Source organism: Ammodytes marinus, assembly GCF_949987685.1.
Source record: "Ammodytes marinus genome assembly, chromosome: 3".
NCBI classification, from domain to species: domain Eukaryota; kingdom Metazoa; phylum Chordata; class Actinopteri; order Uranoscopiformes; family Ammodytidae; genus Ammodytes; species Ammodytes marinus.
In genome coordinates this window covers 29,402,941-29,414,852 of record NC_137232.1, presented here as the reverse complement: position 1 = coordinate 29,414,852, position 11,912 = coordinate 29,402,941, and the positions used below count along the sequence as shown (strand labels likewise).

General features: G+C 43.4%; 2 protein-coding genes across 2 annotated transcripts; one reads left to right on the top strand and one right to left on the bottom strand.

Annotated features, from left to right (window-relative positions):
• The first annotated feature begins 446 nt into the window (after nt 1–446).
• Nucleotides 447–3,421, top strand: LOC307271493 (C5a anaphylatoxin chemotactic receptor 1-like). Its single transcript, XM_080053974.1, has 2 exons — nt 447–486; nt 1,190–3,421. The coding sequence occupies exon 2, from the start codon at nt 1,202–1,204 to the stop codon at nt 2,252–2,254; it is 1,053 nt and encodes a 350-aa protein (XP_079910100.1). The 5' UTR covers nt 447–486; nt 1,190–1,201; the 3' UTR covers nt 2,255–3,421.
• A 1,465-nt stretch (nt 3,422–4,886) lies between these two features.
• LOC307248440 (dapper homolog 3-like) lies at nt 4,887–11,461 on the bottom strand (the record flags this gene model as incomplete). Its single annotated transcript, XM_080024838.1, has 4 exons — nt 4,887–6,058; nt 7,011–7,579; nt 10,775–10,885; nt 11,263–11,461. The coding sequence occupies 4 exons, from the start codon at nt 11,459–11,461 to the stop codon at nt 5,144–5,146; spliced, it is 1,794 nt and encodes a 597-aa protein (XP_079880964.1). The 3' UTR covers nt 4,887–5,143.
• Between the last annotated feature and the right edge of the window lie 451 nt (nt 11,462–11,912).

The following is an 11,912-nucleotide window of genomic DNA, read 5'->3' as shown; positions in this document are numbered from 1 at the left end:
TGACATATAAGTCTCTTTTTATAATTATGTGATGACCCCTCAGAGCAGGCCTGTAAAAATGTTCACATTATTTTTAAATGGTGTCTTAACAATTGGTAAATTATATTATTTTTTATTTCTTTAACTGAACAAAAAATTCAACACGAACAAACTGCTGAATGGATATAGATGTGTGCGGCTAAATTTGGGTGCAGCCAAAAGTAAGATTGGAAGTGGTGTCACCCTTACTTTTTTCGTCTTTCTTGACATAATTAAATCAATTTAATATAGATTGAAAATAACAGGGGATCCTCAGATCCATTCTGTGTTCATAAGAAGCAACCCCCCCCCAAAAGAAGTGATGTTTAAGCCCAGTGTGTGCAAGTGTGGAAGTGAGGGGCAGAGGGTATAAAGCAATCTTAAAAGCAGAACAGCTCCATAACTTCCTTCTACTTCGGTGGAGGCAACATCAACTAACATCACATTGCAACATCAACCACTGAAACCGTAAGTTGAAATATCAGCAAAATCTAATTTGTATGTTTAAATGTGACCATTCCGACTAGATATGATTTATTATATACATTTTTTTGTATTCATCTTTTCATATTTCTAATTCTACTTAGGTTTATTTGAGTACTTTGAGACACCAGTCACCAAAGCTTTTTGCCCGTAGCAATGCATCTACCATGTGGCTGCGTTAATACAGTCTTGAAGCAAAGCTAAGGACCACTCCCAAGTTGGGGTCGTTAGAATACTTGTTGACAGTCAGTTTCTCAAATGTTGATTGGTTGAAAATATGTATAGTGGGCTATGTTTATTGTTTAATAAATATATTATTCTAGAAAAATTAAAACAACACACATCATCACAAACAAGTGGTTCTGCCATTCGTTTCACCCTTCCAGGATGTCAGCTGTTTTCCCTTATCTGTTAGACAGTGTAACACAGACATGCATCAGAAATATTCTGAGAGTAAGCAAAAAATAATAAAACACCAATAAGGAAATTTCCCATCACAGTTACATCGTGTCATGTACCTTAGTGCAACACATAATATTGTCATTTTTCATATAGACCTAGGCTAGGTCTGTTTTTCTCACATTAAACATTTGCCTCCACCTCAAATAAATACATGTTTTCCATTAATTTGTAATGTCCATTGAAGGATGATTGAAAGGCTATGTTTGACAACTGTTTCCATCCACAGCTTTAACTAACTATGGATGAACCGGACATCCTGGAGGATTATACCATTGACTTTAACATGACTGACTTTAATTACACACTGCCTGAGTTTCCTGACCCTTTTCCACCTAAGATTCAACCGATCCAGATTGCAGCTCTGGTCTTCTACGGTCTGGTGGTGCTGCTGGGTGTCCCTGGGAACGCTGTGGTGGTGTGGGTGACTGGCTTCTGCATGCAGCGCTCAGCCACTTCCATCTGGTTCCTCAACCTGGCGCTGGCTGATCTCTTGTGCTGCCTCTCCATCCCATTGCTCATGATTCCCCTAGCCCACGATGACCAGTGGCACTTCGGCCCATTGGCGTGCACCCTGGTCAAGAGCCTGTTTTACCTGGTGATGTACTGCAGCATCCTTCAGCTGGTTTTGATCAGTGTGGATCGCTGGATGCTAGTCAGCAGACCCGTGTGGTGTCAAAACAACAGGCGACCCAAGAAGGCTGTCTTGGGGTGCATCGCTGTGTGGTGCCTGGCACTGATAGGCAGCATCCCCCAGTTCGTCTACACCCGGGAGGTCAAAGCAGGCGAAGACAAACTAGAGTGTTTGACAGTGTACACAGTACGCACTGCCTGGGTCGTCACCTCCTACCGCTTCCTTATGGGCTTCTTCCTCCCTTTCCTGGTGATCGTTGTGTGTCACTTGTTGGTGTACAGGAGAGCAGAGAGCGGACTGTCACGTGGTCGGGCCCGCTCCAAGCGCACGCTGAGGGTCATCCTTGGAGTGGTGCTGAGCTTCTTCCTGTGCTGGCTGCCGCTCCACGTCGTGGACTTCCTCATGCTGATCACCCCTCGGGTCTCCGACCACAACCCCAACATTTATCTGGCACACGTGCTGTCACTCTGCCTAGCGTATTTCAACAGCTGCCTCAACCCGTTGCTCTACGTGTGCCTGGGCCGGGGCTTCAAAGACAGTATGAGCCGCTCTGTGCGCAACATCCTCCACTTCATCAGCGAGGACCCCACAACCAGAGTTAGCATCAGCAACAATGATACCAAGAGCAGTAGCAGTGGAAAGGAGACAACTAAAATCTGAAGGTGTAGCCTACATACTATTATTATTATACATATTATTTAATAATATTTCACACATTTTATATTGGGTGCCAATTCCATCCTTAATAAAGGGTTACAATTCCCAGTAGGCCTAATTCAAGGAAAGTGTGTACTCACCAGCTTCTGCTGGGCAGAATTAGTTCTGCTGAGGTAGTTGAGTAATAGGCTATATCAGGTCTGAGTCATTGTTGCAAATCTGGAACTCTTAGCCAATCTGCAATTTTCCTGTCTCATGCAACAAAACTTTAGTTTTTTTGACGGATGATAATCAATGTGTTTCTAAACATTTCTAATATTAAGAACAAATGGTTTGTTCTTGGTATTACTCTCACATTTCCCAAGATGCACCACAGAGCGCAACAGGAAGTCCTTCCTCCCTGTGGCCATCAAACTGTAGCCTACTGCTCTCTCACCCTGCATTCCAATACCCATTACATATACTTTCTGCTATGTACTATAGTATAGAAAAGATTTGGGATGTCCCAATTCTTTTGCTTAGAAATACCCGGATGTCTACTTCATCCGGACGGGCGATTCTGACCCACAATCCCAATATGCACACAGGAAGTGACGTCACATCGACTGAGCCTCCGTATGAAAATAACCGGGGATGGGATGGATATAAAAGCAAGAGGCGCGGTGTTATGATGAAATAAATAAGTAAAAGTTTGTCCCAATTGTATGCCTACTGCATGCTAACTTGATTATTTTTATGGTCAGATGTAGTAGGCTATGTAGAATAGAAAAAAGAAAGTGTATGTGATTTGGAACAGTTCATATGTAGAATAGAAAAAAGAAAGTGTATACGATTTGGAACGGTTCAATAAAGTATTTCTGATATAATTTGTTTTACTAACACACACACACACACACACACACACACACACACACACACACACACACACACACACACACACACACACACACACACACACACACACACACACACACACACACACACACACACACACACACACACAGTATTTGGTTAGACAAAACCCTCTTGTCTTGAACAGTACTCTACATACACCACAAGAGGGGGCTGAACTATAGATCTCTAAAGCTCAATTAAAATATATAACTCCATCTGACTGGAATTATCTCCCCCATATCTCTGAGAACAGTGACCTCTTTCCACTGCTTCATATTTTTTTATCTCATTTGAAACTATCATGTTTGTTTATGCTTTTAATTTAACTATTATCACCATGGTCATTTCACTAATTTATTATTATTATTATTATTATTATTATTATTATTATTATTATTATTATTATTATTATTATTATTATTTACATTTGAATATTGGGGGTGTGGATGGGTGAAGGTGAGCGAGCTGTGATTGTGTCTGTTACGTTTGAGTATTCTGGAATTTTGGTTTCTCCTGTATGTCGTGTTGTATAATCCTGCACCTGTGAACCCCATCAAAACAAGACGGGACTATCCTTTCTATTAAAATTCTATGAAATGCCTAATGCATATTTATGTTAATTTATGATGTTTTTGAATTATGCAAACAATAAAAAGTTACATTTTGGAATGTCGATAATCTGCACCTGTGATGACCCAGAGGTTTTGTTAAAGTACTAAAATTAAGAGCACAATTGCCTTTATTTACAAACTACATTCATTCCAAACAAGGCCACATGATGGTATATACAGAAACATACATATTTACAAGCGTGTCTGTGTCCATGTGTTTCAATTCAGTTATGCACTTATAAGCACTGTGCCTGCATGCATTCATGTACACTGGTACCTTACTACGGCCTCTACTTAACCCATTACTGACTCACAGTCACAGACATCTGGCCACAGACATTTGGTCCCTAAAGCAGCTGGCAGAATAAGAGAGGTAATGGACAGTTCAGGTCAGTGTGTATCCACAGTTTACAATGAGGCAGAGCTGAGTATGACGAACAGTGAAGATGAAGGGGTATTCCCTGCTCAGAGATTCAGGATCTGTTTGTACCATTTGTACACTGTTTGTGCTTTTCGGTAGAAAGCTGGCTCTGTGTAGGCCCAATACTTTCTCTAAAATGTCCAGATCTTACCACACACTAATACTGTAGATTTTAGCCATGCTTCATTTTAAGGGTCTGTTATTTCTAAATAACGTTATCATTTCTAAATAATTTCCAAGACGTTTCCTGGAAGATACTATATAACTTGGCAGTGAATTATGGGGAAATAGACACCCACGTAACCTAGTGAGACTTTTAAGCCAATGCAGAGCCAGTCAGTTAAACATGCATAATGAAACAATTTGGTTGTAGGATTTCCCACAATAAATGAATATTCAATAGAGCAAATTTACCAGAATGTCTTAGGAAGGTCAGTGCCATAAAATACTTTCATTTCAGGCCTAGAACTTTGGTGTTTGGCAACACAAGAGGCTTAAAAAAAAGTATCTATAAGTAGTGTAGAATTGCATTTGGCCAACTCCACACTAGCAACTAATCATTGGTTAATTAACTACCAGGCCAACAGACATAAAAAAGCTAGCGGCTTATTCAGTCACTTAGCTTCAGTGCGGTCCATGTCAACACATTGTAACCTTGCAATTAAATTGATCATTCATTAGAGCAGGATGATGCCCATTAGTCTAGCCTCTGATGGTTTTCAGCTGCAGGACTAATTCAACCAGATACTTCAACCAAATACACTCTAGAACTTTAATCATGCCCATTAATGTTAATGTTTCTTACTAAGAACATACTGTCATCAGAGGTAGGTAGAATACAAAGACTGTATTTGTTAGTTAGCATGTGATCCTTGACCAAAATGAGTTGGCACAATGTGGCTCTGACAATGGCTTTTCCACACAGTAGTAATGGTTACGGGTTTAAAAACAGCTAAGACCACTTCCTCATACAGTGGTCATGACTTTGAGGGACCCTGAGCGGAACCTGAGGATCTTCTTTTTGAGAGCGTGGGAGGCTTTGATCTTGACAAAGGCTTTCGGTTGAGAGGGGGCTTTGGCATTGGCCTGCGGTGAAGGTGACGAGGAGGAGGAAGTAGAGGCGAGGCGTGGCGGCAGCTGCTGGGGCCACACCAGCCCCCCGCTCTCATCCGAGTCACTGGACAGGGAGCTGGAGGCCGGGGAATACACCTCGCTCATGCTGGACTCTGACTCTGCAGGGCCGGCACGAGCGTAGCCCTCCTCTCCCTGACAGAGAGGGGCTCTCTCCTGAAAGTCTGGGTGCCAGCGCTGGTGGTGGTTCTGGGGTTGGGACTGGTGCTGACAAGAATGACCGTGGCGGGCTTTCCGAGGTGGCCGTCTAGGTGCCTGCCCTACTAGGGTTTCCCCTTCGTCCTGGCTGAGCTCCAGGTTGGAGCACCAACGCCGGCCCCCGTTGTGGCTGCTGCTGTCCACCTGGGGTCCACCGTCTTGGCCTTGGTTCTGAGCAAGATCCCCTCTGCCTTGGTGTTTCTCAGTGGTGCTATACCTGCGCTCAGGCAGCACTTGTCGGCCCAGGAGGCTGTTTTCAGACTGGGATCGGCTGGTTTTACTGCTCGATTTCTTGCCCCTCAGTTTCTCGTTGAGGCTTTTCTTCGAAGTTCTGCACTTGGAGTTGGTGTGGTCAGGAGAGCTGACAGCTTGGCCAGGCTTGTGCTGCTCTTGGTTGTAGTGTCTAGGGGAGCGCACAGGGGCATGGCAGGCTTGTCCGGGGATGTACTGAGCGCTTACTAAATTGTGTTTTGAATGAATAGGGAGTTGTGGATGTAAGTAATGCCGGGGGCATGGGGGTTCACAATAACGCGCCCCACACACATCCTGCGTCTACCTCTGGAGCGCGTCGCGTTACCTTACTGCTGCCTCTCTCGGACTTTTCTCGGACACACATGCAACGTCTCAGCAGCTGCTGCTGCAGCGCTGCTTCTAAAAGCCCTATCTTTCTACATAGAGTTTTCATAGATAATTCCCATTAAAAATGAAGTTCTTTCATGTCATCTATGATGCATATGATTTATATTGAGTCTGGACAGTAATCCGTGCGCCCCATTGCCATTTTTTTTCTTTTTTTTTTGACATATTTTCGCTTGTTGGAAGTTTCATTTTGAAGGGGACACACCAGGAAATGGTGAAACTACAGCGAAAGCTGCCAGTATGAAGTCAATATGACTCTCAGCAGAGTATTTCAAAAATCACTTTACTGATTTATACGGGAGAGAGAGAGGGGGGTGTGGTCGGGGAAGAAGAAGGCCGTAGACACAGAGAGCAACGGAAAACTGTTGCGCTCATCATGATCTTTTTTATTTATTCACTATATTGGATCTCTATATGTGTCATTTATCCAAAAATGAAATGCCAGAACTAATTGAAAATTAGGTTTTAAATCCCTCGGATTTTGATTGCACAATTAAATCGTGAAATAAAGGGATTATTCGCGTATACGACTGAGGGATGTTTTATTTTGAAATAAACACACCGGGTAAACGTGTAACTAGAGTGAATGCTGCTGGTATGACTGTCAGCAGAGTATTTCTCTATCAGTTAAAGCACAGAGACGCGAGAGAGACGCGCTGCTCTCAGAAAAAAATAGGCGAGCCTCCTGAGGTGAAGGGGAGCGTCGCTGCAGACGTGCCTCCGACGCGCCTCAGCAGTGCGTCTGAGGTTGGATGTGTGCTCGCTCTACGTTGATTTCACAGTCTGTGACCAAAAGTCAGACGCAGACGCGAGGTAGACGCGCAGTAGAGGTAGGATGTGTGTGGGGCGCGTAAGGGTCAAGGACCCCAACACCACAGTTGGCGTCCAGGGAGGGTGGTAGCCTCTCAGCCAGGGAGTGTGGCCTGGGCTGGGGGTAGGGCAGAGCCAGATAACAGTCCTCCTCCAAAGATGGGGCTTCTCCACCACAGGCCTCCCCCTCCAGCAGGTCACAACCCCAGCCCTGGATCTTAGGGTTTGCCAAAAGGTCAACGTGGGGCTGGGGGTCAGGAAGGCGTTGCTCTGGAGCCCTCCTGTGTAGGGAGCTGTGTCCAGAAGCACTGCAGTATGGGGGGTCGGGGCACAGGGTGGTACGAGGCTGACACGGCCGCGGTGCAAGGGTATTACGCTGGATGAGGCTTAGGATGTAACCCTCCACCCTCAATGCCTGCTGGTAGTCCTCCTCAGTGACCTGATCCTCTGCAGGCTGATACTGCCAGGTTTGGTTGGCTTCGCTGGGGTCCCACTGCCAGGAGTCCACTGCTGTGCCTTCCTCAGCGATCCCCTCCAGAGGCGGGTAAGGGGCAGAGAAGGAGCGGGGTAGGGTGGTGCGTAGGACTGGGACATCTGGTTCCCCATTCAGCATGAGGGGGTCTCCTAATCACATAAAACAATATTGTTGTTGGTCAATATGCAAATTTGTTAACAAGCCTAATTATTTTTCTACATCATGGTATAAAGGGCATTTACAATTAAAGTGGGAGTCGGTGATTCTGGAGAACGCTTACTGTCAAAATCACTGTTTTGGTTACATTTAGTGACTATCTCCTGAGGATAGCTACCTGTCCGTACTGTGTCTGAAAAAATAATCAGCAAAATCAGATTTTTTTTTCAGTGCACACAGAGTACATAAAAGTAGTGGACCTTGAGGAGATTATCACTGATTTTGACAACAAGCGTTCTCCAGAATAGCTGACTCCACCTTTTAAGGTGAAGTAAGCAATTTATTTATGTTAATATAAGTGTTAAATCGCTCTTTATTGTTATTTTTTTAAAGATTTTTTTTTGGCATTTTTATGCTTTATTGATAGTGTAGAGACAGAGTTGAAATGGGGCAGAGAGGCAAGGCAAGGCAAGGCAAGTTTATTTATATAGCACAATTCAGACACAAAGCCACTCAAAGTGCTTTACAGGGGCAAGATTAGAATACATAAAACACATTATAAAACATTTAAAAGCGAATAAAAGAAGCAAATAAAAAAATAAAAATAAATTAAAAAAAACATAATAAAAGAAGCAAATAAAATGAAAATTGCAAGTTAAAAAGGAAACAAAAAAGTCTTCAGACTCGATTTAAAAGAACTGAGAGTTGCAGCAGACCTCAAGTTCTCTGGGAGTTTGTTCCAGATTGTTGGTGCATAAAAACTGAAAGCTGCTTCTCCTCGTTTAGTCCTAACTCTAGGGACTGTAAGTAGACCTGTCTCAGACGACCTAAGGGCTCTGGACGGTTCATAACTTATCAGCATATCAGTAATGTATTTTGGCCCTAAACCATTTAGTGCTTTATAAACCAACATCAGAATTTTGAAATCAATTCTTTGAGTGACTGGAAGCCAATGTAAAGACCTCAGAACTGGGGTAATGTGATCCACCTTTTTGGTCCTAGTGAGGACTCGAGCAGCAGCGTTCTGAATTAGCTGAAGCTGTCTGATTGATTTTTTTGGAAGGCCAGCAAGGACACTGTTACAGTAGTCAAGTCTATTAAAGATAAATGCATGGACAAGTTTTTCTAAATCTTGCTGAGACATAAGCCCTTTAATTCTTGATATGTTTTTCAGGTGGTAGTAGGCTGATTTATTGATTGATTTTATGTGTTTCTTGAAATTCAAGTCGGAGTCTACAACAACACCAAGATTTCTGGCTTGGGGTGTAGTTTCTAACATAATGGATGTAAGCTGTGCGCTGACTTTTAATTGTTCATCTTTGGCACCAAAGACAATTACTTCAGTTTTATCGTTGTTTAATTGAAGGAAAATTTGGCACATCCAATCATTGATTTGTTCAATGCACTTACTCAGTGCCTGTATTGGACTGTAGTCTCCTGGTGATATGGTTATGTAAATTTGTGTGTCGTCTGCATAATTATGGTAGCATAATTTGTTCTTATTCATAATCTGAGCTAGTGGGAGCATGTAGATGTTAAATAGAAGAGGGCCAAGAATGGAACCTTGGGGGACCCCGCATGTAATATTTGTCCGCTCAGATGTGAAATTGCCTATTGACACATAGTAGTCTCTATCCTTTAAGTAGGATTCAAACCAGCTTAGTACAGTTCCCGAAAGTCCAACCCAGTTTGCTAGTCGATCTAGTAATATGCTGTGGTCAACTGTGTCAAAAGCGGCACTGAGATCCAGTAAAACTAAGACAGAACTTTTGCCACTGTCTGAGTTTAAATGGATGTCATTGAGGACCTTAACCAGAGCAGTCTCAGTACTGTGGTGTTGTCGAAATCCTGACTGGAAGACATCAAAGCAGTTATTCATTGCTAAGTAGTTATTTAGCTGTTGATAAACAGCTTTTTCAATGATTTTACTTAAAAATGGTAGGTTAGATATGGGCCTATAATTTTTCATGAGTGATGTATCTAGATTGTTCTAGAGGGGATGGACATGCAGAGAACGACCGCGGGCTGGAAACGAACCCGGGTCCGCTGCTGGCCGAGGCCCATGGGGGGGACGCCCTACCAACTGAAATCGCTCTTTATTCATACAGTGATCACTTATATAGTATGCGCGTTTCATAAACCTGATCACTCGCTCTGCATGTAATCGGTAAATAAACTTTTCGGGGATCCCACTACTAATAACCAATCAGAAGAGAGAACGCTACAAACCGGCACCCGTCTCACTGCCGGTGCACGTGCAGAGCGACAGATGGGTGAATGTGTATGCGCCTAGAATGGCGGAGCAGGTAAAAATCCTTTCCAATGTCTGTTTTGATGGTTTCATGTTTTATCACATTTATGGATCTGAGATGCTGCTAGATAACTCGCTGCTTGAACACCGCAGTGCATTAATGTGGTGTTGTGGGGACGAGGGAGGGGACTGCTAACTGCAGTCACCGACAGGAAGTTAGCTAAACTGACCATTCCGCTTACTGAACCTTTAATGTTCATCAAGTGGAAAAGACAGACAGTATACACCTTAATCTTTTTAAGTACATTTTTCTGATGGTAGACACTAGATAGTTTAATATCAATTATATAAGATTGAGGCTGAATAAATATCTTGTCATTTCTATGGATTAGTTGCAAGACAACAGATACCTTAATAATAATTTAAAAATAATCAGCCATATTTTTTTTCCTTTTAGATAAAGGTAAAAGATTGTTTTGCTTTTAGATATAGTTTGAGAGCTTATAATGCCAACACATGATCATGCTAAATGTAAGAATTTGTACTGCAGTAGGTACTGGTAAAATGGTAAATGGACTCCACTTATATATCGCTTTTCCCTGTTTTTTCACAGACTCAAAGCGCTTTACATCGTTTTGTACACATTCACCCAATCACACACACATTCATACATCGATAGCAGCAGCTACCACGGAGGGTGCAAGCTATAACTATCGGGAGCAATTCGGGGTTCAATGTCTTGCCCAAGGACAATTCGACATGTGGCAGGTAGGCGGGGGATCGTACCACTGACCCTGCACTCCAAAAGCGACCTCCCTGCCCACTTCGCCACTGCCGAACAAGAATGTTCTATGTGCAATGTTGCTATGTCTGAGGATGCATGTGAGTGCATGTTTAAGTGTACCCCCGATTATCCAGATGTTCTGCCTGTTCTTACCCACAGACTTTGGCCTGTCGTTGGTGTAGGCCCAGGAGGAGGATGTCTCTGCTGGCTCGGTGGAACCAGACCTTCCTTTTGGCGATTGACCCCCACTCGACTCATAGAAACCTAGGAAATATAAAAAGACATAGCGAATAAATGATCTTGTTTATCATAGCTCACTGATCATCCTGGCTCTCCAAGAATATGCTGCAGGATGCAAGCATTTACCTCATTGCATTTCCATAAATAGGCCACAGAACAAAATCGCAAGCAACTGGAGCGTGAACGACCAACAGGAGCAGAAATAAATTACATTTTCCTTACAAGCGTATTACAAAATGCAAAAGGAAATCATGGGTTTCATTGTATAGAGCAAATAATTACATGTTGCAAGAACTCATCCATTCACTGGCTTTATTGAAAGTAAATGACACACTACAAATAAATAGAAGAAACTCATGCATGTTGGCTAAATAAAAAAGTGTTTAAAACTGTGGAAGTACCAGAACTCGGGCGACTGTCAACCATGTCTCCTTGAGCTCCATCAAAGCAGTCGTCCTCAGTGTCCATCCTCAGCTCTCCCATCTGCTGTTCCAGCGCCTGCATCAGGCCCCATGGCGAACTCTGAAGGGCACTCTGAAACACAAATGGCGCTTTTCCACCGCATGGTATCAGCTCGACTCGACTCGACTCAACTCGCATTTTTGGCTTTTCCACCGCAATTTCATGGTACCTGGTACCACGTAGCGGCTGCTTTTTTGGTATCGCCTCGCTCTAGGTTCCAAGCGAGCTGAGCCGATGCTAAAAGGTGACGTCGGCAGACGGCCGGCCACTGATTGGCCAGAGACTATTGTCTGGCCAATCAGTGGCCAGAGACTACCGGCTTCATTCTGTTGTTTATTCTCCCCAACTCTCCGGGACTTTTGAGTGTATTTACGCCGCGTGCAGCCTTCTCTGGCTCTCTTTCATTTGATTTGCATCACAGATCTGAATTTATTTTCCATATATTCGCTAAGCTCACCCAGTGTTGGTTGTTGGGGAAGTTACTTATCATACGAGAGGAGACATGTAGGGCAGCTAGCAGCTAGGCTAATAGTAGCCAGCTGGGACAGACATGATAGCGAGCGATTACATTACAAGCCTCGGACTGAAC